Source organism: Psammomys obesus, unplaced genomic scaffold, assembly GCF_907164565.1.
Source record: "Psammomys obesus unplaced genomic scaffold, mPsaObe1.curated_primary_1811, whole genome shotgun sequence".
Lineage (NCBI taxonomy): Eukaryota > Metazoa > Chordata > Mammalia > Rodentia > Muridae > Psammomys > Psammomys obesus.
Genome location: NW_026590405.1, coordinates 5,388,690 through 5,414,381, shown reverse-complemented (window position 1 = coordinate 5,414,381; position 25,692 = coordinate 5,388,690). Strand labels below are relative to the sequence as shown.

General features: G+C 47.4%; 1 protein-coding gene across 4 annotated transcripts in view; it reads left to right on the top strand.

Moving 5' to 3' along the window:
* The window catches only part of Mapk14 (mitogen-activated protein kinase 14), a 56,380-nt gene that overhangs the window by 6,251 nt on the left and 24,437 nt on the right, over positions 1 to 25,692 (top strand). For 3 of the 4 annotated variants that reach the window (XM_055606950.1, XM_055606948.1, XM_055606952.1), the window contains exons 2-3: positions 15,058 to 15,187; positions 17,367 to 17,425. In XM_055606950.1, the coding sequence (XP_055462925.1) occupies positions 15,058 to 15,187; positions 17,367 to 17,425 (189 nt within the window). Of the gene's footprint in view, positions 1 to 6,548; positions 6,634 to 15,057; positions 15,188 to 17,366; positions 17,426 to 25,692 lie in introns of all 4 variants that reach the window. The other variant, XM_055606951.1, reaches the window with a different exon arrangement.

The window sequence follows — 25,692 nt, the reverse complement described above, 5'->3', positions numbered from 1 at the left end:
GGAGTGTGAACGGTATGGATTGTCGGCCCGTCTGTCTCTCCATGCCGCTGTGTGTTATGTGGTGACTTCAGTGTGTGGGGTGCTGTTCAGTGAGGTCCAGGGTGTGGGGTGCTAACAAAGAGCAGAAATGTTCATCCTTCCGAAGCTTCTAAGGCCTGTCAATAGTGTTGGAGGAAAGTGTTATGGAGACTGTGGGACAAGGAAAGGAGGCTGCAGAGTGGCTTAGCCTTTCCTTCCTTCCTCCCTCCCTCCTTCCTCCCTCCCTCCCTCCCTCCCTCCCTCCCTCCCTCCCTCCCTCCCTCCCAGTACTGAGGAACCTAGGTCCTTCCTTGCACACGCCAGGCAAGCATCTGCTGTTTACCATCCTGTATTGCACTTTTAAGCAAGAGTGTGGTTGATGGTGGAAGCGACAGTTGAAGGGAGACTAAGCTAACTAGGGTAGTGGGCTGAGGAGCAAGAACTTTGTGTATTGAAGGGTTAACAAGAGACCTTGTGCTGTAAGATCATCATAGCTAGAGTCAGTGAACCTGGGGAACAGTCAGAAGGGGAGGGGGTTTGCAGCCAGGAGGTCGTATTTTCCTTTTTAAGGAGCAACTGTTATTCTGAGAAAGGAAGCTGAGGTTGGTTATACACAGGGGAGAGCTGGGATTTAGCTCTCTAGCTCTGCATTTCTATTCCTTACCTGATTAGAGGTATTTCCTGTTTGTGGTTTAGGATAGCACAAGAGAGGAATCATTGCAGAGCCCTGACCTTTTGCCCGAAGCACTCATTCCACAGGTCCAAGAGTGCCAGAGCCAGAAGTTTTGTTGAGCTCTGGAAATTCAGGGTACTCCGTTCCAGCTCTCTAAATAACACGGGCTTGCTTCAGCTTCTTTGTTGAAGGGTTTTGTTGCCAAAAGGAAGGGAGCAATGAGACTAGCTGTTGAGTTCAGCTGAAAAAGGAAGATGACCTGGCAGGTTGAGTGTTTTCTAATGTCGTTGGCTTCAAGGCTTTTTCTTAATACTGGGTCATAGTTTAAGTCGCTTTTATCTTCCTCATGATATCCGAGTGTTTATTTTGTTCTTTGGCCGTGTGTCTGTTTTCCATTCCTCTGTGTTTCCCTCCTCATGTTACCGGGCACTGTTAGCTTGAATAGATGTAACAGATAGGTGTCTACAGATACCTTGTAGCCACTCTGCTCTGTCCTGTTCTGGCTGCCTTCTTGTGAGCCCCCCCCCCTTTTTTTTCTTCGAAGCTGTCCCTCTTTACTGTTTTATCATCTGGTGGCAGAAAGTAAGCTCCTGCAAACACAGATTCCCATGGCAACATAACAGAAAGGTAATAGAAGAAATGTTTATTCTGTCTAGACCTGCTGTCTGACTAACTGTAGACCCTGAACATGTTTGCTCCTGTTGCATTGAAAAATGTGGCTACAGATTTTTTCTTTTTCTTTTTGTTTTTCGAGACAGGGTTTCTCTGTGTAGCCTTGCCTGTCTTGGACTGGCTCTGTAGACCAGGCTGGCCTCCAACTCACAGAGATCCGTTTGCCTCTGCCTCCCAAGTGCTGGGATTACAGGCGTGTGTCACTGTGCCCGGCCATGCATTTTCTTTTTTCACTCAAAACCTCCTCCTCTTAGCCATTAGAGCTGTTGCCACTGTGCTTGTGACATGAAGGAAGTTGCATGTGTGCCCCGCTGGTCCACCCCAGAGTACATAATGCTTGTGTCCCCAAAGCTCATAGCTCACAGCGAATAGCACACAACCATACCTAAAACAACCACAGCTGCCCCTTTGTTGTCAGAAATTCATTAATTCAGTGTTGTTAGTGCGTGGCATTGTGAATAAAGACCGGAAGAGCAGGGTGGGGAGATGACAGAGCACTTGCCGTGAAAGCGTGAGGACTTGACCTAGACTCTCGCATCGTGTAAAAACTGGCACCGCACACATTGTGATCTCAGTGCTGGGCGGCAGAGGCAGGAGGATGCATGGATAGCCTGGTCAAGTTGGTGAGCTCCAGATTAAGTGAAAGAGCCTTCCTCAAAACAAGGGGGAAGATACCTAAGGTCTGACCTGCACACATACACAAGCAGGAAGAGAGCCAGGTTGCTTCCGAAGTCTTTGTAGCTTTTCTTTAGATAGGTCAGTATCTGTCGTCATCTAAAGGCTACCTTTATATTTCTAAAGACTCTTCTGCCCCCCCCCCCAAGTGACATCTTAGTAGCTTGTCACATCTAGGGCAGCTTGATGCCAGGGTATGTATTGGAAATCTGTGTCAGAGAACCCTTTCCATCTGGTGATTCAGATCTGGAAAGGATGACATCAGCTTGTGCCCACAAGAGGTCAAAAAACAAAACAAACCTCTTTTGATGTGTGAAGGCTCTGGGAGGCTGTTTTAGTAAAAGAGGGTGTAAGAGTAGTTGGTCTAGACCTGGCCCTTTGCTCCGTGTCTGCTTGGAGCATTGTCATGTGCTCATAATTACGCCTTTACCCTTTCCTGTAACACTCAGCTTGTGCAAGTATTGAGTTCATCTTGTATTACTTCATTCCTGTAGCAGATCTAATTTAATGCCCAGAAATAATTTTTTTTATTCTTAGTATTCTCAGTAGCTGACTCCCCCTCCCCCCTTTACCCTCCTCCCTTAAACCTTTTATTTAGGGCTTTTTCTAGCTTGAAAAAGCTGTTTGTTTTCTTTCCACTCTACCAGTTGCCAATGAAGATTTTAGTTCTCTTTCTCATCTGTAAAAAACAAGAACAAAAGAACAAAAACAAGCAAAAAAAAAAAACCCTCAACCCCATAATAATCATTATGTGAAATACTGATACAGACATCTTGTATTGATGCATTTCTGTTATTCCCTGATAGTGTGTATATGTATAAATGTTCTTACATGCATGTATGTGTGTATGTGTTTAGAGATCAGAGGTTGACCTCAGTTAGTGTCTTATTTATTTTTTGACAGTCTCTCTCATGGACTCTGGGGCTAATGGATTGGTTAGACTAGCTAGCCAGCAATTCCCGGGGATCTTTCCTGTTTCTAGGCACAGAGCATCATGCCTGTTTCTGTTGTTTTCTTTTGTGTTCATGTTGGTACTGGGCATCTAACTCAGGTCTTCCTATTTGCTGGTGTAACTAACTCTCCTGACCGAGCCATCGCCCCAGCTTGTCATCTCTTGTTTGATGCTAGAGTTTGGCTTGCTTAGGTTTCTGATTCCTTGTGTCTTTTAAATGCATTATGCTTGGACGGTCCCTTTTGGAATGAGCTATCTGAATGTTAAATGATTCTGATACAAGACACAAGGTTTAAATTAAAACATCACAACTAAGAATGTGATCTGGGGGCTGGAGAGATGGTTCTGTGGTTAAGAGCACTGGCTGTTCTTGGAGAGGACCTAGGTTTAATTCCTATACTCACATGGCAGCTCGCAGCTGTCTCTAATTCCAGTTCCAGGGATCCACCACTCTCACACAGGCGTACGTGCAACACACTGGAAAAAGTCTGTTAACTTCTTTGCATCCTCAAACTCCATTTACACCCCAAAATGGTGTAACATAGGGTCCTTCTGGGCAGGGGCTGATGCTTTGTTGTGGGTCTAACTGGGTATTGTATATTTAACAGCAGTGTTACTTCCTAATATGAAGATTTACAGCAATTTTCCATTGTGACAGCCAGTCTTTGTATACATGATAGTTCTACTGAGAACTTTGTGTGCAGCTGTGTGCATATTTAGAGTAATTGGTCTTGAGTGAAAACTAGAGGCTAATTGAACACTTGACCTGTCAGCAGAGAGGAATGCTATCCGTTCTTCGGGGCTTCTTCCTTCGACATGACTTGCTAATTCCAGGAGAGCATGACAGAACACTGACAAGGCCCCAAGGTTGATGGTTAGGAAAGCTCGCGCAGAATGTGTGTTCTTGGTCACACGGATAATTGTATGGTGCTGTGAAGAAACAATGTATGTGAATAAATTTTGTTTTCCTTTTGTCATGACTCCACTTAGGGTTTCTAAATGTTTCTGGAAAGAAAAACTTATTCAGGACAGTAGCATCAAGTTCAAATCTGAAGGTGTTTCCCCAGCATCTCTGCTGTTTCTGCACCTCTCTCTCCTATATTCTTTTAGTAGTTAGCTTTTTCAGGGTTCTAAAAATATAATGCTCAGGTCGGCCAGGGCTATGTAGTAAGACTCCATCTCAGATTAAATAAAAATGTTAGGAAAGCAAGAGAACTTCAGGTAGACTTAGAAACAAGAAGCAGGGGTGTTTGTTCCACAGTCGATATGCAGCCCTTGCTGGCCGGAACACACTGTGCAGACCAGCTTGGCTTCAGATTTGTGGTAGTCTGGATTACAAGCATGCACAGCTACTCTATAATTTCAGATAATTCGATTTCAAATTTCAAGAATGTCTTGCTGAAGATGTAATTCAGTGGTAGAATACTTAGCCAGCAGGCACAAACGCTCTAGGTTCCTGCAGCGCAAGGAAAAGAAAAGGAAAAAAAAGTACTTAGGTGGCTGGGACTCTGCTGTGCCGGGTGTGGCGGTGCAGGCGGTCTTCGTAGCACTCAGGGGACCACAGTGGGTGACTTTGAGTTTGAGGTCAGCGCGGTCCTCCTCGCGATAACCCTCTCTCAAAACTAAAAACATCAAATCTTGCAAATTCTTAGTACATTGAAATGTAGAAATTTCTGTAGTACCCTACTTTCCCTGATAACTTTTTATTTTTGTTTTTTTAATGGTTTATTTGTTTTTATTTTTTGTGCATTGGTGTTTTGCCTGCATATATATCTGGGTGAGGGTGTCAGATCCCCTGGAACTGGAGTTGAAGACAGTTGTAAGCTTTCATGTGGGTGCTGGGAATTGAACCTGGGTCCTCTGAACGAGCAGCCCGTGTTATTAAGCACTGAGCCATCTCTCCATCCCCTCCGAGATAACTTTTTTGCACATTTCTTGATACTTTTGCAGGATGTAGCCCTGGCTTTCTGGGGGCGGATTCCCATTATGTGTTAGTACCTCGGCCTGACATACACGTGAAGTTGATGTTTACGGGGCTGTGGGTGGCTCAGATGCTGCTCTTGCACCTGGGTGTGGCGCCTAATGACCACATCAGACCCCACCACCACCCGCGTCTCTGCGTCCAGAGCAGCCATGGCCTCTGGTGTCTGACACACCTACACTCATGTATGCACACACCCACACACAGACACGTATGCACAAAATAAAAACAAATCTTTAAGACAATTAATCTCATCATTAGCACTGATAAATGAAAAGTGGTGGAAATTACAGTAGGGCATGAACCAGTCATCTGAACATTTGGAAATCTGAAATATGTGTGCGTGTTCTCTTCCTGTTGCTTTGATAAAGTACCCTGACAGAAGTAACGCAAAGGAGAATGGTTTCTCTTGGCTTACAGTTGAAGAATACAGTCCTTCGTGGTGAGGGAGTCATGGCAGCAGGAGTGTCACGCGGCTGCTCACAGCCCACCACACTCAGGAAGCAGAGAGCAATGAGGTCGCGCTGCCGATGAGCTCCCTTTCCCTATTGCTGTGTCCAGGGTCCCAGACAGGGAGGGGCTGGGCATTCCCAGCTCAGTTGGTGTAATCAGGTAGAATCCCTTAGTCGCGCCCAGAGGCCCGGGTGACCAGCAGTAACCACAGTAACTCACACTTACATTGATGCTTCGGATTTACTGGCGTGAAGAACATTTGTTGATCCCATCAGATAGCAGTCCAGGCCCAGCAGCATGTGAAATAGGCACACGGTGTGAACACAGACACAGAAGGGTGGCATTGAGGTCACGTGTTTAGAATGGTTTCCTGGAGGGAAGGGCGTTGAGAGTTGTTTGAGAGCTGAATGCACTCTTCACTGGGGAGCGTGAAGCGGAATGAATGGGAAAATATCATGTAAGTGAACAGATGTGAAGAAGACCAGCCCGACTAGCTGTGGCTCTCACTGTGGTCCAGTCACTCGCGGAACGTTAAAGGTACAGATGTAGGTCCTGGCCTCAGAGGTCAAGGCGTGGCTCTGCAGCTGGACTGAGATAATTGCTTTCCCAAATAGTCGACCTGTGTTCCTGATGAGCAGAACTTTATAGGCAGCAGAGCGTCACCGTGCATGCACCGTAGAAAGGAACGGTGTGCAAATCTGTCTGAAGCGTGGGCTGGGACTGGCTGGAGGAAGGAAAGTGCTGCTTTGCGGCAGTGGGCAGCAGTTTGTCGAGACACCGGTGTCTTTCTCACTCCTCAGCCTTTCTGCTTTTGAGGTCACAAGTGATCGGATTTTGGTATGGGTTTAATTTCGTTTTATGTTTATGACTAGATGCCAAAGATAAAGAATAAACCACAGCTTCTGCTGTGTCTCACAGCTGGAGTAGGAAAGAAGCATGCAAAGGAAGGGTGGTCTTGAGCTCAGCCTCTGAAAGGTTGGCTGGCTGTAATAGTTCCCGGGTTCCATCTAAGAGTTGATGAAGACATATGTACTTCTACATTGTAGAAACTGCAGGTATCCATAGATCATGGCTTTCAAGGACACTCGATTATATTTTAATAATCTTCTCTTTTTACTGTTCAGAGATATGGTCAACTTCCAATGTGAGAGAAAGATCTAAAAATATTGAAAGTTTACGACATGGAAAGTCCCATGCTGGAAACTGCAGGTACAGACTTATTTTATAGTTGGATGTTCATTTCAGCTTGGAGTATGTAAAACTACCTTCTGGGGCCCGAGAAGATGGCTCAGTTGTTGAGTTCATACTGTTCTTGCGGCGGATCCAAGTTCTGTTTCCAGCACCCGTGTGGGAAAGCTTACAACTAACTGCTGTGACTCCAGCTGCACAGATCCCGTGCCCTCCGCAGGCATGGCACTCACATGTACAAGCCCCCCGCACACACACACAGATTAAAAATAGCGTCTTTTTTTTTTTTAATAACCTGCTTTTTACAGTTTATTAAGTACACTCGACATTCTTAGCGTCATTTGAGCCTCTTGACAACATTTCAGGCTAGGCAGGCTGGTGACACCAGTTTTACTACTTTGAAAACAGGTGTGTGAAAGCTTTGGCATCACCTGCTAGTAAGTACCACGACCAAAACTAGAACTCATCTTTCTGTTTTGTTTTGTTTTTCGAGACAGGGTTTTTCTCTGTGTAGCATTGGCTGTCCTAGACTTGATTTGTAGACCAGGCTGGCCTGGAACTCACAGCGATCTGCCTGACTCTGCCTCCCAAGTGATGGGATTACAGGTGTGTGCCAGTCACTGCACCCGGTCTAGAACTCATCTTTTGACCACTGGTTTGTTCTTTGTATTGTATGGTATATGATTAAATTTGCTAAGTGGAATTTTCTAGATCAGTAAAGATACTCTTTTTTAAAAAAATGATTTATTTTATTATGTACATTGGTGTTTTGCCTGCAAACCTTTGTGAAGCTGTCAGATCTCCTTTAACTGAGTCACAGATAGTTGTGAGTTGCCGTGTGGGTGCTGAGAATTGAACCCAGTCCTCTAGAATTGTTGTCCTGCCTTAGTAACAGAATACACTGTGTGTGTGTGTGAGCACATGGCTTACTGGGACAGACACTGCTGCTGGGCATCGGGAGAGTATCTGACTGCTTATCCACAGCCTGGGGAGGCTCATGTCACAATTGCACGTGCTTGGCTGCTGGTGCTTATAACCTGCTCACTGTCTGAAAGGTGTACCAGAGCCAGAGTTGGAGACATCTGTAGTCTGCTTAAAGAATCGAGATCTCCTGTTGCGAGGCATTGCTTAGCCCCTCCCCTCTGCTCAGGACCGTGCGTGGCAGCTCAGCTTTCTGCTGTGCAGGATGGCAGAAATGAGTGTGAGCGCAGTGTTGTGCTCTTGTCTGGGGTCACTGCTGTAGGAGCAGGCAAGTCCGCAGGCTGTGGCCCCACAGGCTGCATTGCAGGCCGCGTGCACCTCAGGGTAGCTGGGAATTCCATCCAACACCTTTGTAGATGACACCGTCTGCCACATGCTGGGAGGTTGGGCAGCCCTGCTCCGGAGCATACTTTCTCAGCTCTGATACACGTTGGCATCTTCACAGTCCCTGGCTGGCGTGTCTGCTGTCGGAGGCTCACCAAGTAGCATGCTGGACACCACCTGCTAGGCGACAGAAACATTTTGCTCTAAGACTTGGTTGAGAAAGTCTGGAGTTGACTCAGATGCCCTCTGGGGGACAAAGTGACCCTTTTTTTAAAAACCTCTAGAGGAAGCCTGCAAAACAGTCCTGTGAAGAGGCCTAGATGGCAAGCACAACAGTTGCTGAGGATCCTTGGAAGAGGACCCTTCAGCTTCAGTCAGATAAAAAAGTGACTTCTGGGGCTGGAGAGATGGTTCAGCAATTACGAGCACTGGCTGCCTTTGCAGAGGACCTGAGTTTGAGTCCCAGTCCCCACATGGTGGCTCAGACCCTGTAACTCTAGTTCCAAGGGATGACATCCTCTTCTGCCTCCTGTATGCCCATGAGTCATACATGTAGGGTAAACACTCACTCAAGAAAATTCAAAGACAATTAGAGACTTGCTGTTTGTCCGCATCTTCACTGAGGCTTTCTGGGAGACAGTGAGTCAGAGCCACCTTGCTGAATTGCTTCCCAGTTCTTGACTCACAACAATAGGAGATAATAAATCATGTTTAAAGCCCCAGATTTGGGGTGATTTGTTTCTCAGCACTAGATAATAACCCCAAGTCTTAACCATAAAATGTCCAGGTATTGTATAAGGTAGGAAGTTCTATGCTGACGGACATTAGCCTGTGAAGACCCCCGGCCCTTCTGTTCAGCCACAGTTAGGTTTGTAGCTTAGATTGGCAGTATAGATAAGGAGTCTGGGTACTATTGCTGTGAAAGCCTTTTCCATGCTAGCAGCCAGAATATAGTAACTTTGGTATAACACCATTAGTCTGGCATTTCAGATTTGTTTGAAATGAGTTAATTATTACTTAAAGAAATATTTGCTATTAAAATGTTGAAACAGCAAAATGGAGAGGTGTTTCTGGTGATGTACTGTAATGAGGCTTTTGTAAAACAGCCCCTTTAAAGAGAACGCACAGTGGGAGGGCATAACACACTCAAAATGCAGTGTATGCCTCTGTGAGTGTCCTGTGAAGCCCTGATGGGGCTGGAGTGACAGACGAAGAACCTTTACATTTGACTGAGCTGGAGGAGCCTCATCCTTGTCGCTGTTGGCGAAGTCTCCACTCTTGTCTAGATCTGAGCACAGAACTACCTCTAAGTCTCAACAGAGGGGACTTTTTTTCCCCCCTAGAAACCACATTTTTAAAAAAGGGGGCCCCGTCATGGTGACATGAACTTGTAATCTGAGCACTGGGGTGGCACAGACTGACAGATCTTGGGCTGGCCTCCCAGTTCAGCCCACTTGCTAAGTTGTGGGCCAGTGAGAGTCCCTTTTTCAACATGCCTTCTCAACGTTGGTGAGCCAGGCAGTGTGAAAACAGTGTGTGGCATGCTGCTTAGACTCCTTCCCTCTGAGCTTTCTTTCGGTTGCTTTTCAGGCGACTTAAGGTTCTTCTAGGAGCTTCTGCTTTAAAAAAAGTCACAATTCTGTTCTTTCCAAATACTGCTTTGATAGGGAAAGGAAAAGCATTTTAGTGGCTAGAGCTGGGACGTGAACAGCCTTTGCTGGAGGGTTATTAACCCATGAGAACAGTGTCTGAGTAATTCCTGCTTGTTTCTGAAATGTAAGGTGTGTCCTCTGTGGTAAAAATCAGTATGTTCTAAGGAAAGCATGTGATGAGGGGAGATGCAGTCAGCTGTTCCTTGAGATGGTGTTAAGTACGTGCATGGCCATCTCTTGTGACTCCATAGTGAGAGTATCGCAAAAGGCAGATTTGAAAATTATTTGGTAAAGTGAAAATGATTGTGATTTAGGAATGGAGGTTCCAGATTTACATATGGTGATTACACCATGTAAGTATCATTACAAGGAACTGTAATTGCTACCAAGTAGTAGTTTCATTTAGTTAAAGATACCACTCAGTGACAGAGCAGCACCATGATTGATGTTTCTGCTCTACTAAAGGCCTCTTTGAGAGAGGGAAGATTGTTCTTTAAGAAGAAATCAGACAATAGAAACGCACAGTTCAAAAATGTTAGCAGTCTGGGACACATTAGCTATTTCTTCTGTTTGAACAGTTTCCCTGTGATAGGATCCGTGTCTGCTTCTGGAACTTGTTCTCTTGCCTTGAGTACATGAAGGGATGTGGAGTCTTGTCATTGTTCCATCCATAGCCCAAACTGACCTCTATCGTGTTCCACCTGTCTCTGCCTTCCAAGCACTAGGATTGTAGGCATGAATCACTACCCCCAACTTGAGAGAGAGAGAGCGCTCCTGTGGAGGTCACGTATGTGAAGTTGACATAAGACAGACACACATCCTGCATGCCAGGAATTAAGCTGAGCCCTTTGTAGCACGATGATGAAGGAGACAGATGCACTAATTGCCCTCAAGATGCCCAGGGCGAGTGGCAACAGCAGACATTATGAATGTCTGATATTTGAGTTTTACAAAATTAGGGTTTTGCTGAACCTGCCATAAAAACTAGTACCTTAGATTAGATACACACATTATCTTTATTTTTATTAGGTTGATAGAATTTAATTAACTTCCTCAAGAGTATACAGTTATTAAGTGGCAGAGATAGTATTAAGACAAAGGTAGTCAACCCCCAGAGCCCAGCCCTTGTTCAACTACCTGGTGGGTGGTAAATAATCATATTAATCATTGTGATTATTGGGGGCCGTAGGGTCCTGGCACAGCATCTGTCCTCCACCGACCAGCTAGTGGAGTCAGAGGGTAGAACACGCACCTCTGCCCTGGAGCCGGCAGCAGAATAGCCTGGATGGGTGATCACGCTGGACAGCTGTCCTGATTTTCCAGCTGAGCTGAACATGGACGTGCAGTCACGCCTGCTCGCCTTCCCTACCCCTACAATCCCATCCCGAGTAGAGGACAGAGCTGCAGAGGCTGCAGGAGGCAGGACACTCAGGGTGGAAGTTAAAGAAGCACACCGTGGCCATTTCCTCACTTTCAGACCAGTTTAGAGAACCGGGTTTAAAGAGTGGTAAGGATTTACACACACTGGAAAGTTCGTGGAGACAGAAGGAGCATACAAGGTGAGGGCTGACAGGGAGTGTCTGCCTCAGACCGGGTTAGCGACATCTCTGAGGGAGTGACTAAACCAGTACTTGAAGAATGAAGGTTTAGTCGTGGGGCGGGTTGGGAGCAGGGTAAAGGAACTGGGAGCAGCCTGTGCAAATAGTTTAAGGAACTGAAAGAAGCCAGTATGCTCAGAAGGCCTGGGGTGGGGGAGGGCATGGTCGTGATGGGAAGAGCATCACGCTTGGGGGCCACTGACTGGCTGAGCAGTGTGACCCGCTGGACTCCTGAGCCTTACAGACCATGGTAGGAAACTTGCATTTTAGTCTGTGTGCCCAGAAAATTCCTGGAGTTTATAATAGAGTCATGGTGTGTTTATTTTGAAATACTGTGTGTGTGAGAGAGAGAGAAAGAAAAAGAGAGAGAGATGTTTTTAAGTGTGGAGGTTGGAGGACATCAGGCATGGTGGCAAGCACCTTTACCTGCCAAGCAAGTATGACACTCAGGTATCTGGCTGGAGCAGTTGGACAGCCAATTGGTACCTGGTGTGACAGCAACAGGAGAACAGTTGAGCCTGTTTTCAGCTTGCTAAGTTCTCGATGCTAATGTATCTTTCCCTGGGACGGCGTGGTGTGTGGCCGCTTATAGAAGAGGTTCCAAATAAGGATGGGCTTTGAGGATGGGCTGTGAGGGTTTTACATTTGCAGATGGCGTCTAACTTTGTGATTTTTCTCATCCCTGTGATCAAGACAGGAGCAATTTCAAGTAGAAAAGGTTTACTTCTGCTCTTCATTTCACAGGGTTCATTCTGTCTGTGGTTGCCTGGATCCATACACCTGACCAGAACATTATGGAGGGAGTCTGGTTTGGGTTGTTCTTTACTGCTTGGCAGGCAGGAATGGGACAGAAAAGATCAGATGCCCAACCCTAACTACTTCTTCCAGCTAAGTTCCTCCTCCTCAGTAAAAATACAAAAGCTTTTATGTTTGTGCAGTGTGGGCGGTGCATAGGGATGTTCGTGTGTGTGTGTGTGTGTGTGTGTGTGTGTGTGTGTGTGTGTGTGTAGATGTGTGTCACTGAACACGGTGACACATCTATGGTTACAGTGTTCAAGAGTTAGAGGCAGAGGATCTTCAGCAGCCAGAGAGATGGCTCAGAGGTTAAGAGCACTGGCTGATCTTCCAGAGGTCCTGAGTTCAATTCCCAGCAACCACATGGTGGTTTACAACCATCTATAGTGAGATCTGGTGCCCTCTCCTGGCATTCAGGTGTGTACATGCGGACAGAGCACTGTATACATAATAAATAAATCAATCAATCTTTGAAGAATTATTATCTTCCGCTATAGAGTGAGTTTAAGGCCTAGACTATATAAGAACTGCCTAACAATAACAAAAGGAGACAAAATGGTGCCACTAGCCGGGAATCATATGTTTAAGACACGCACCCATGGAGGACATTTCATGTTGAGCTGTAGCATGGATAGGGAAGATCATCAGGAGGAGAACGTACAAGGTGGCCCAGGCCTCTTCCCGAACATCTCCATTAACAGGAGCTTACGTAGATGCAGAGAAAGTCCTAGAAGGTCTGCAGAAATGCCCACTGACAGGAGGAGGGAGATGTGGTAACCATGCGAAATGCTGATCCAGAAAAGTAGTCATTGGACTTGCTTATAGAGAAGAGCACATCCAGCAGGCTGGATTCAGGGAGGAGTGGTAGCTGAGAACAAGCTGTGCTTCTCGGGAGCTGTACGAATCACCCGAGATCCTGCCACAACGTGGGCCCGACTGTGGGGCCAGCAGCCGCCTTCCCAGTAAACAGCAGAGCTGTAGCTTAGGAGCTCCTGTTTCAGTGCATGAAAATACAAATTACTGGCCTCTCTTCAGTTTCTGATTTGCAGCTCTAGGATGGTATCCAGGAGTTTTCTTATAAATCTTCAGGTGAGGCTGACATGAATGGTTCCCATACCTTGAGAATTTGGAGAGTCTTAAGCTTTGGAGAACTTTTAAACTATGGTGGAGAGTCATCAAAACAAGTTAATGAAGATGGGAAATTTCTAGAGCATATTCTTAAATGAGTGGCCCAGAAGAGGGATGGGTGGCAGGGTGCTTGGCTCCCAGCCACCTCTCCCTCTCTCTCTCCTCCTCTCTCCCCCTGTCTCTTCCTCTTCCTCATGCATGTAAATAAGGTGAGCCAGTAATACAAGGGAGAAGATGGGTGAAGAGGAAGGTTGCTGAGAAGATGTGAGACAGCTCCAAAGCACTGTTAGTTGGGATTTGATCAGAGATGTCTTAGAGCAAGAGAGTCTGTGGAGAGCATTGGCCAAGGGAAACTGGGGTACAGGTCTACAAGAAGAGGTGGAGCTCCCTGTGGTAGCTTCTGTTCTCTCAAGGAAAGGGGTTTGGAAGTTTGAGAGGCAAAAATACCAAGTCATTTTACAGTAGAAAATGACCTTGTTAAGAAAAGTGGCACTATTTTAAAGCATATTCAAAATTACAGTCAGAAGTGAAATTTTTCAAGCAGTCTGAGTATACATTTTATTTTTTTGTTTGTTTGTTTGTTTGTTTTGTTTTCTTTCCCCAACCACGGTGAGCCACGGGTGATTAAGTGGCTGGTGTTACCCAAGGTTAGATTTTTATCCAGGGGAAGGATGCCGGAGCAATCATCACTGTTGAGCAGTTAGGGCACTGTATCAGACAGAAGAGCGCTGGAGAGACAGTGTTGGTGGGGTCAGCGGCTGTGCTGCAGACGAGGTGGCGCGAGCTGAAGCAAGCTGAGAGGCTGGAGGGCTGCAGGGAGAGAGGGTGCTGGAGAGAGATGGTCCAAAGGTGGCTGCCTGAGGTGGAGTTTCCTGAGAGGTCAGCAAACAGGACGTTGGATGTGCCCTCCGACTTGGTTGACACAGTTGCCAAGAATGTTGTCAAAGCTGGGAGTGGAGGGATGCTTTCTGATAGGGCAGACTTGTGGTGGGTGATGGAAAATTCTAGTCAGTAGATAAGAGCAGCAGAGCTGGTGGGTTTTCAAGATTGTTAGCGGGGGCTTTTGGAAAACAAATGGGAGGTAGTGATTGCAGATCCGCGCTCCAGGGAGGTGTGTGTGCAAGAGCGCTCTCTGATGGCAGCACTGTGAGAAATGTCGGTGTAGCTTACATCCACAGGGTAGAAAAGGCTCGGACTGGAACAAGTCAAAGTGATGGTTAAAGAGTGGGGATCCATGTAGGCCTGGGGATGAAAAGAGGACCCCTGGAGTAAGGACAGACTAGTGAGGGAAACTTGAGCATGGCATCTGAGCTAGCACAGCGATGCTGCTCATGCCATCTGGGTCTCACTCTCTGGTGTTTGTGCTCACCATGTAAGTGTTTGTTCACCCCTCTTCCCCATGCCTGAGGACTTTCTGTTGCACCTTTGTGCAGGGCCAAGACTTCGAAAGTTCTCCTGGAAGCAGGGCAGTTTGAGGCCTTTACTTTGACCACCCCGTAGGAACAAGGTGACAGAGAGGCCTGCGAACAGGATACATACAGAGATTATCAGTGTGTTGCTCGTTGGATAGGCGGCTGCCTGGGTTCATGAAGTGTTAGTGCTAGCCACAGGCCATTTTGCAGTTGCTGTTACCTGACTGCTTTCCGGCGAGAACCGCGAGCTGAGGGGTTGTGCCAGGGACTTTGCCTAGGCTTTGGAGAGTTGAAAATGCTACTCTGCGCCTCCCTGGAGAATACTTGCAAACCGTAGACTAAAGGGCAGAAAGCAGCATGGAGGGTAAATACGAGCCTTCTCTGGGCGGTGCATGATGAGTCATTAGAGTCTTCATCTTGGATTTTAGTGTCTGTTTTTCTTTGTGTGTCTTGCCTCACATTTCACTTGTAAATGAAGTAGCCTTGGAAGTATTAAAACTAGTATTTGAGCACTTTTAACAGTTTTCCTTTTGTCGTTCTCCCTTCCCACATTAGTGCTGCTTTCGATACAAAGACGGGGCATCGTGTGGCTGTTAAGAAGCTGTCGAGGCCATTTCAGTCCATTATTCACGCCAAAAGAACCTACAGGGAGCTGCGCCTGCTGAAGCACATGAAGCACGAGAACGTAAGCCGCCTCTTCTCCCGAGTGCACCACCACATCCTTGTGCTCACTGCGCGTGAACACCGCACACTGTCAGAGTTCATGCCGCGTGAGTCAGGTCTCGTATGAGGACAGTGGCGCAGCCTCTTCACAGCTAGAGCTTCACTTCAGGATCTGGAGAAGCGTTGGACTAATGAATTAATTAACTAATTTGTGTCTTATTTATTGGTTGGTTGGTTGGCTGGTTTTGTGTGTGTGTTTGCCTGCTGGAGTTTATGTGTGTTGTAGGGCGCAGTGCCCTTGGAGGCCAGAAGATGTCAGACTCCCGGAACTGGAATCTCAGGTGCTTGTGAGCCACAGTGTGGGTGCGGAAGCCCACGCCTGGCTGCTCTGCAGGAGTAGCCAGTGCTCCTCACTGCTGAGGCATTTCTCCAGCAGCGAAGACACCTCCTGATGCTTTTCTGTTTATTATTTCTTTACTTTGTGGCTGGGTCTGTGTGCACATATGTAAGTGGATGTCAAAAGACAGCTTGTGGGAACAGGCCCACAGTCATCGGTAGCTACAGTCCCAAGGAATCTGATACACTTTTCTGGCCTCAGCTAGCACTGTGCACATACAGTGCACAGACATAACATGCAGGCAGAACACCCATACACATAAAAAGATTAAAAACAAAAAGCTGCCAGGTGGTGGCGGTATACACCTGTAATCCCAGCACTCAGGGAGGCAGAGGCAGCTGGGTCCTTGTGAGTTCAAGGCCAGCCTGGTCTACAAATCGAGTCCAGGACAGCCAGGACTCTACAGAGAAACCCTGTCTCAAAAAACAAAAACAAACTAAAAAACTTATTGAAGATGAAATTTTATTTTTTACAGGTTTTTTTTGTTTCTAATTATGTGAACATGTCTGTTTACATGTGGGGGTATATGCACATGTCTGCAGTGCCATGGGGGACAGAAAAGGGATCAGATCATCTGGGTCTGGAGTTACAGCTGCTTGTGAGGCACTTGGCAGGACGGCGAGAACTGAACTCAGGTTCCCTGGAAGGATGGCTGAGCCGTCTCTCTGACCCCAGAATACAGGGTTTAGGTTTGCATATGCTGTTGCATGTGCGGACTGCCTAGTATCACTCCGGTTTTTTATGTTAAGATGCTCAGGTTCTAGCATAGATGCTCCCTGCACTTAGATATCAGCGTTTTGGTTTGTTGTTTTTGTTTTGTTTTCTGAGACAGGGTTTCTCTGTGTAGCCCTGGCTGTCCTGGAATTGACTCTGACGCACAGAGAGCCCCCTGCCTCCCTGGTGTTGGGATTTAAGGCTTGGGATGCTGTGCCTGACTTGGTTTTTATTTTTAAGTGTTGGTTACTTGGTTGGAGACAGGGTCCCCCTATGTAGCCCTGGCTGAGTTGAAATTAATGAGCTACTCTCCAGCCCTGTTGGGTTTTGTTTTGTTTTTGTTTTTGATTCAGGCTTTCTCTGTGTAGCCTTGTCTGGACTCATTTTGTAGACCAGGCTGGCCACGAATTCAGAGCTCCACTTGCCTCTGCCTCCCAAGTTGTGAGATTAAGGGCGTGTGCCACCAAGCCTTGCTGTATTTTTAAACAAAGCAGGCACATGGTTGAATGTCTCAGTTTTCTTTTCTATTGACATGTTTGAAGGGGAAAAAAAAAAACAGTACTCACACATAATATGGATGTCTCACCTTTTGGTCTGTCTGTTTTATGCAGGGAGAACCAAGACTTGGGGCTCCGCTGCTGCGAGCACTGGCTGCTCTAGCAGAGGACCTGAGTTTAGTTCCTAGCACCTACACTGGGTGGCTCAAAACTGTAGTTTTGTAGTTTGACACTCCAGGGTATCCAGTGTCTCCCTCTGGCCTCCACAGGTACACACACACTACATAAGGCGGGAACTAGGAGATCAAGGGTTTTCATGCTTAAGTATTGTGATAAGCCAGGTGTTGGGACACTTGTGTGAATCCCACATTTGGGGGCAGAGTCAGGACGATCAAGAGTCCAAGTTAGCCTGAGCCGTATGAGATGCTGTCTTTACACCCGCAGCCCCCATAACGAAATGTTAGCGAGTGTAAAACACACTGTCTGAGAAGGAGGTTGGGAAAGAAGCCTGTGTGCGGCTGGACTTGGGCGCCTGTGCCTGAGTTGTAAGAGGCCTTGCTTCCCCACCCGCTGACCCTTATGTGTTGTTGCAGGTGATTGGGCTGTTGGATGTGTTCACACCCGCAAGGTCCCTGGAGGAGTTCAACGATGTGTGAGTGACTCTTTCGAATTTGCAACCTCAGCGAGAGGATAGGGATGAGCAGCCCACAGTACTGCTCAGATTAGTCTATATCCACCTCTTCTGGGCTCCTGGGGGACGGATCCATAACCTGAAGATAATGTAGGTAGCATTTTAACATTTTTACCATTCCAGGCACAGTGATGAGTCCTTACAAAAGTTCCACAGGGGGAAAGTATAGGGAATTTGACTATACGTTTTTTCCTAAAATGCCATTCACATAGGCGTTTCCCTCCTTGATCCCTCATGGATGGGGAGGCGATGCTGAGGCCACATGCTGGTACTTGAAATGTTGAGTTTTTGTACGGGGCCGATGGCAGGCCCTACATGTTGGAATAGACTTCTTCTGATCTGCTGCCTCCTGGAAAGCAGAGCCTGGAAGTCCTAGGAGCCAGAAGTAGAGGGTCAGGAGAGAGGAGGTGGGGAGGCAGGGAGGAGCTGATACGTGGATGTGTTGTTAGTGAGCCAGTCAGCACTGGGAGCACCTGGGCTGGAGACGACCAGGATACAGGAAGTTCTACCTATAAGTCCTGGGAACTGCCGGATGTAGCGTGCACCTCAGATGGGGCCACTCTTCTGATTGCTCTAAGGTTTGCTCCGTTGTTCATGAGTGCCTTCCCAGGCTGAGTGGCACACAGTTGACAGCCAGACAGATTCCAGCAGGTATCCTGTGTGCGTCCAGCCTCCCCACACCATAGCTTTCCTAGTATCTGATTAACATCCTGTATTACCACCTTGACAGCATCTAGAATCAGGGCCTCTGAGCTTGCCTTGGGGGATTGATTATCTTGACTGTTACTTGGTGTGTGAAGAGCCATATAAACTGGCTGGGACTCTTCCTTGGGCAGGCTATCTGGGACTGTGTAGGACAGAAAAGCAAGCTGATGAGTCGCATCTGATTCTTCTCCGCCTCCTTGCTGGTACAATGTGGGCAGCTGTCTCGGGTCCCTGTTTCTGTGGCTCTGCTGTGATGACCTATACACTGAAACTGTGAGCCAAGTACAACCTTCTCCCTTAACTAATGCTATTTTCAGGGTGTTTATCAAAAGGAACAGCCCTCATCCCACTCCAGAGACACACTGTGCTGTAAGAGAAGAAACACGTAAAGCCCGGCTGCGCACTTGGCGTTCCTAAGTGGAGAAGATGTTTACTGTAAAAGCCAAACAGAATTGTAGGTCGTTACTGCTCTTCCGTAGCTTTCTGTATTAGTCAGCTTTCTTTCTCTGTGACAACGTAACTGAAGAAATTACCTTATGTAAAGAGGAAAAAGGTTCTTTTGCCTCGTAGTTGTAAAGGTTCCAGGTCATAGTCAGATGGGCCCATGGCTTTTAGGCCTCTGGTAGAGGGGCCAGGTAGCAGTGGCTGGGAGTGTTAGTATAAAAGAAACCACTAGGGAAAGGCAAGCGGAGCAGGAGCACCTAATTCTTTGCTTGCTTGCTGGTGCTGTTGGCTAGGAAGCAAAAGGAAGAAGGACCAGGATTCCAGTTTTCAAAGCCTCCTCCCTAATGACCAAGCTTTGCCACTTAGAGGTTTCAGCGTTCCGAGAGCCCCTGGAAAGGAAGCCGTTGACATAGGTGTGGGGGTTGTCACTCACCGGTGACACTGCCGGTGCAGCCAGCTTCTCTCCGCTCTTTGTTCGGGCCATGCGCCAACACCATTTACTCTTTCCCACAAAACAAGCACAAACAAGCACAAAACAAGCACATTTGCTCTTGTATTATGTTTGTAGAAAGGGGATAAAACAGTGAGAAATGAGTGCCGAGGGTGGAACAGGAGAGGAGAGGCAGCAGCAGTTCCCCCAGCCGAACCTGGCGAGGACACGTGCGGCAGGAGGACAGGCAGTTTGCCCCGTGTAGGAGCCTGACCCTGCCAGTGAGGGTTTTGGAGCAAGCAGGAAGAGCCTGCAGGAAGAGCAGCAGGCCGCGTCAGCGCCAGCACAGGCGCTGCTCACACAACGGAGCCCTGCTGCAGGCTGTGCTTGGAAAGAGGATGTGGTGTGATCAAATGAGGAACAAATGCTGGAACAAGTGCTGCTGCGGTGTTTTTGTGTTACTCTGCAAAACATTGGAGCTGTGTCTGAGTTTTAACCTAAGATTTCTAGTGAGAATAGACTTTGACAGAAAAATATTTTTTTTGTGGACCAGCAAGTGTTGTATTTTGGTTTAATTGAGCATCCTGCAATGAAAAATGGACTTTTTTTTTTTCCTACGCTGAAAAGGCCTTCATGAAGGCCAATGTCTATTTGAAGGTTTAAGTTGTTTTGTTTTTCAAAGCAGGGTTTCTCTGTGTAGCCCTGGCTGTCCTGGACCCACTCTGTCGATCAGGTTGGCCCTGAGCTCAGAGATCTGCTGGGATTAAAGGTGTGCGCCAACACACCTTGTCCCGTGGCCTCCCAACCATTCTTAGCCAAGTTGCCTAGCCTGAGTAGGCAGGGGAGGTTTGAGGAGAAGTCTCCTCAGTTTTCAGGAGAACTGGCTTGTCAGGGTTAAGTGGAAACAAGTCAAGTCGCTTTCTTTTTTACAGCCTTTTTTTTTTCTTATTTTCTCCTTTCTTTTTTTGTTTCATTCATTTATTCTTTTATTTGAGAGAGGGTTTCACTGTGTATTCCTGGCCAACCTGGAGTTCACAGAGATCTGCCTGACTGCATCTTTACTCTTTGTTAGTTTATTTTTGTGATGGTATTTCATGCATCCCAGGCTGGCTTCAAGTTTACTCTGTAACCGAGAATCGCCTTGAACTCCAGATTCTCCTGCCTTCTCCTCCCCAGTGTCGGGATAACAGGCATGATCCACCATATACCTAGCTTATGTAGTGCTGGGCAGACAGCTCTGGGCTTCCTGGTGGTAGGTAAGGGCTTTACCTCCACCACCTTAGCCACACCCAGCCCTCTGCTTGTTCTTGAGGAGACACGGGGGGTCTTGCACTCTACTGTGATCTAGAAGGTGCAGGGTACTCAGCAGCCCTCATTCTGCTCAAAGCAGTGAGTGGCTGATCGCCAGGCTGGCCTTGTACCTGCGGAAAGGGCAGTCCCTAGTGAGTTTGCACAGGCTGGGTGACTTACCTAGAGCTAAGGCGTCAAGTCAGTGAACACTTCTGGGTTTGCATTTACTGATTTTATTCAGGGTTTGGATATCTGCCTCTGCCAGACACAGTTCTCATCCTTGAGAAAGATATCAGGCGTGCATAGTCTCTAGTTATTGAGCTGACATTATTGATGCGAGAAAAGGAAATTTAAATGACTGCATCTTGTGCAGTGTGGTAGTTAGGAGAGGCCAAGCATGACCTGGCTCTGTGTACTCTCTGACCTCGTGTAACTCACTTCCCACCTCTGTCTCTCTGTCCTGTTGTTTTTTGTTTTTTTTTTTTTTTCCTAATACAGACAGCCTCTGCCTGCTCTCCTCTTGTAGCACTTGCTGATTGGCTTTTGTTTCCCTTCAGTCCCGTACAAGAGTCCTCAGATAAGACGAGCTCGCCCTGGCTGAGCTGGGGTACTGAGGCACTGCCTGTTCCTTACTCTGCCTGGTTCTTTGCAAATGTTGTCACCACAAAGTTCTGTTTTCCTTCTTTCCTTGTAAGCTCTGTTAAAGTGTTGTGCTTTCCTTCTTTCTTGAGTTGTTAGCATTTAGAGCAGTAGCAGACCTGCCTGCAGGTATTATTTGTGGAAGAAATGAGTGTAGAAATGTAGAAATCAGTCCACATAGCAAGTTCTGGGACTGCAAGGGCTACGTAGATCCTGTCTCAACAAAACAAACATGGCCTATTCAAGTGACTGGAACTGTAAAACCTGCATAGTCCGTGGTGTTAGCTGGGATTATGGTAGCATCGCACAGCTCACAGAGGACTTGAACATAAAGTTGTCACCCTACACGGCACTGATTGTCAAGTGAGGAAACAGATTGAAGCCTTCATTGTATATGAATCTGAATAAGACTTCCTCTTCCTGGAAGCACTGGCTGTCATTTCCTCTTACATGTCCAAGGTCATGACCAGTACCTGTGTTCTACACAAGACACCAAAAGTAAAAACTGTCCCAAGGTGCTTGTGGTCCCCTTGCTCTGATCAACTCCATCGTGGCGTTTCACATGCCATCCCCTCATCTAGGCTGAATGCCACTGCTGCACCCTGCAAGCCCAGCACTGCACATGGAGTGGCCGCCCTCCTGCTGTCCTTGTGGACTGGTGGGAGCGGTAGTGGTTTGACAGCATGCTTGGTGCTCTGTACCTCCCCCCGGGGTGCTGTGTCAGAATAATGAGTCTAGGCTGGGTGCCAGTAACAAAGAGGATACCTAGTGATCTGTACTTCATAGGAGAATGGTGTGTTATGAAATAAGCTTGTTAAACACCAGCTTGCCTAGTGGATGGTTCTTCTGTCCCTCACTATTGAATATTCTGGTCTCTGTGTCCATGCCAGATAAGAGCCTGAGCATACTCATTTCCTGTAAAATACTCCAGTACCCTGTCTTATCAATACTGCTCTGAGTTGTCCTAAGTTGTCCATCTTAGTGCCCTTATGGGCCAGACACCGCTCTGGATGCTTGAGGTCCACTTATCCCTGAGGTTCCAGTGTAAGCCCGAGGAGTGACCTGGCTTCAGATAGAATGGTAAAGGATAGGCCTTGAGGACATGGAATTTCTGCGAAATTTCAAGGAAGAAGGCAATGAAGATGGCTCAGGGTAAAGGCATTTGCTTTATATCCTGACCGGGCCTCAATCCCCAGAGCTCTCGTACAGGTAGAGGGACAGGGTCCATGAAGCTGTCCTCTAATACATTACTAATAAATAATAGCATATTTTTTAGTTGGAAAGGAGATCAATCCATAGTTATCAAGGAGAAACACGATCCAGGCAGAGTGCAAAGATCCTGAGGCAGAAGACTACATGTTGTGTCAGAGCTAGAGCAGGAAACGCAGTGTGCGGCTCAGAGCCAGTAAGAAAGTAGCCAGTGAGGTCAGAGGTTACAGCGGCAGGGACCGGAAGGAATCTGACTTCCTGTGGTGAGGACCATTGGTGGCTGCTGCTGTTTAAGTCCAGTTTAAATCTGGAGAAGGGCTCTTCCTTTTCCTAATTGTTTTTGGGTAGAGCCCACAGTGGTGGGCACACCAGGCCATAACAAGAGGTTTTTGTTTTGAACCTTCATTGTTTGGTGCTTTCAGAAGGCATGGGATGGTGCGAATCTTGAGCATTGGTACCACCGAAGCAGGACTTAGTAAAGGAGGCGCTGGAACAGGGCGCATCTAGAAGATCGCCGGTCCTGAGTGCCACCTCGTGCTCATCCAGTGTGTCTCACTGGGGACATGCGAGAGACTGACTTTTAAGGACACCACTGTCTCAAGCCAGAAGCATGATTGGAATCGGGTTGTGAAGTTGCCCTTTTGGCCTTCAGCTTATGACCTCACTTAATGTTGTAAAGGTGAGGTATTAGATAGCTTCCCAACTGCAGTGCACGCCAGCCTTCCTTAATTTATTTTAAGAGTTCACTATTTGGTCCAGTAATGACGTCAAGCGTGTCTTCGCAGATGCCACTACGTACCCTTGCCAGCATCCGTTACTGCAGAGACATAGGGCTCTCCAGTGGTGACCCTTTGGATTGTCCGTTCTGCTTTTATGGTACTGGGGTGGAACCCGGCGTCACTTTTAAGTGAGTTCAGCTGTGCCTGGCCTTCCACAGCCTGATGATTGGAGCAGTGACTGTGTGGCGCTTGCTTCTGTCCTATGTTGCGTAATTTGCTTTGGAACACCTTGCGTATGTGAGCTGAAATTTGATGCCTGATGGGCATAGATTGGTCGTGGACCCTGTGGAGACGGCGTGGAATGATTAGCGTAACTCCTGAAAGAACTCTGCCATAAAGAGTGCTTGGAGTTGCCGTCATTGCAGCCCAGGAGTAGCGAATAGTGTTCCTTCCTGTGTGCGCGCCTAGGTGTGTATACCGACACAACACTTTCACGGTCAGTAACCCTCCTCCCAGAAATGTCTGATAAAATGGGTCAGAAGTACCGGAGCCACTGTTTAATGTCTCCCAACCCCTGAGGTGCAAGTTACCCAGGGGCAGAGGCTTCTAACCGTTCCGTGTGCCTGTGTGTTCATCATGTGTGTTTGGTGGCAGACGCACGTGTCCTCTGATGCACACATGGAGGTTGGAAGGCAGCTTTGGGGGTGGCTCTTCCCATTCACCTGGATCCTAGGGATTGAGTCATCTCAGTAGCCCTACTCAGTGCTCTCATGTTTATCAGAATATGTGCCAGTTGGGGGTTAAAAATCTACAGTTCCTGGAGCAGGTGTTGTGTTGCATGCCTGCTCCCAGCACTCTGGAGGGTGAGGTAGAATGTGCAGTTTACAGCCAGCCCGCGTCGACACTGAGGCCCGTCTCAGAAGCTCCAGGCTGGCTGTACCTCAGTTTAAAACTGTCTGCCTCAGTAGGGTGCGGCACCACACACCTTTAATCCCAGCACTCAGAGAGGCAGAGGCAGGCAGATCTCTGTGAGTTCGAGGCCAGCCTGCTCTACAGAGCAAGTCCAGGAGAGCCAGGGCTACACCCTGTCTCAAAACAAACAAAAAAAGTGTGTGCTTCAAATGCACAAGACACCAAAAACAAAAGACTGGGTTGAGGCGGGGAAGTGTTCTGTTCTTGAGTCTTTCTTCATTAAAGGAAATTATCTAGGGACAAGGTGCCTTGGTTGTTGTGACATCTGTAAACTGTTATGTGTGCGCATCAGGGAACGTTCGTGCCACAGCATGCATATGGAGGCCAGAGGTCAGCTTACAGGGGTCAGTTCTCTGCTTCCACAGTGTGGGTCATCACGCACGGCAGCTGCCTTTGATCGAATGCTTTTGGGCCTTGGATCCTCACTCAAATCAAACTACCTTGATGAAAACACTTCAAAGAGTCTAATTTACTCTTTTTGTTTTTTTGGGACCGGGTTTCTCCGTGTAGCCCTGGCTGTCATAGAACTTCACTCTGTAGACCAGGCTGGCCTCAGGCTCAGAGATCCACCTGCTTGTGCCCCGGAGTGCAGGGATCAAAAGCGGGCGCCGTCAACACCTGACTGTTCTTTATTTTGTAAGAATTATTTTAATTGCTGAGAGAGGATGTGCGCATGCGCGTGCACATGGGCACAGTGCCCACAGGAGCTAGAAAAGGACATTGGGTCCTCTGGAGCTGAGGTTACGGGCAGCTGTGAGCCACTAACATGGGTTCTGGAAACTGAATTGAGGGCCACTGGAAAGCAGAGGCAGTTTCACTGCTGAGCCATTTTTCCAGCCTCTTCATTTACTCTTTAAATTGCATGTAGAGCTCACTTTTCTTTAAAGCAGTATAAACACAATTTTTAGGAAGATGGCTAAAATCTCACTTTAGAGTCACAACTAGGCCAAATCCTGTGGTCTTCATGTACAGGAGCAGCACCTGCCCTCCCTTACGGGCTCTGCCTGCAGCTGGGCTCTGCCGGCAGCTCCGCTCTGCTCTTGGTGGTCACGCACTGTGTGCTGCAGGAACCATGGCTGTGGCGAGCCTGCTGGACCTGAACACAGTCACTCCTCACCATGTGAAAACAGGGTTAATAATACCAGACCTGGGAAGCTCTGGACTGCCTTGTCCTGCTTCTTTAAACTCAGCGAGGTTATCCCCAACAAACTACAGCTTTTTACTAGTCGTTCCTGAAAAAATATTACACTTTGAAAATCTAAGGACGTGGCTATTTTAAGACATACAGCATAGAAGATTTAAATGAGGTAAGAACATGAGGGGATTGCAAGTACGCCATCTTGTATTATGGGCGTACAATTAGTTATGCTGTGTATTTCCTGCAAAATAAGAAAACTGAAAGGGGCTGGGGCTGTGGGTCAAGAGCACCCGCCTGGCATTCCTGAGGCCCTGGATTTGATCTCCAGCCTGCTTTGTTGCTGTGAAGAGACACCATGACCATGGCAACTTACTGAGGAAAGCTTTTCATTGGGAGCTTGCTTACAGTTTTAGAGGTTTATTTGATTAACATGAGGGTGCTGAGCCTGATTTGGGCTTTGGAAACCTCTACAGCTCCCCTCCCCTACAAGTCAACACCTCTTAGCCTAGTGGGGGTTATTACTGCTGTGATGAAGCACCATAACCAAAAGCAGGTTGGAGAGGAAAGGGTTTATTTCACTCCCAGTGGAGGCAGAAGGTGAAGCAGAGGCCGTGGAGGGTGCTGCTCTCTGGCTTGACCCCTGTGGCCTGCTCAGCCTGCTTTCTTCTAGAACCCAGGATGA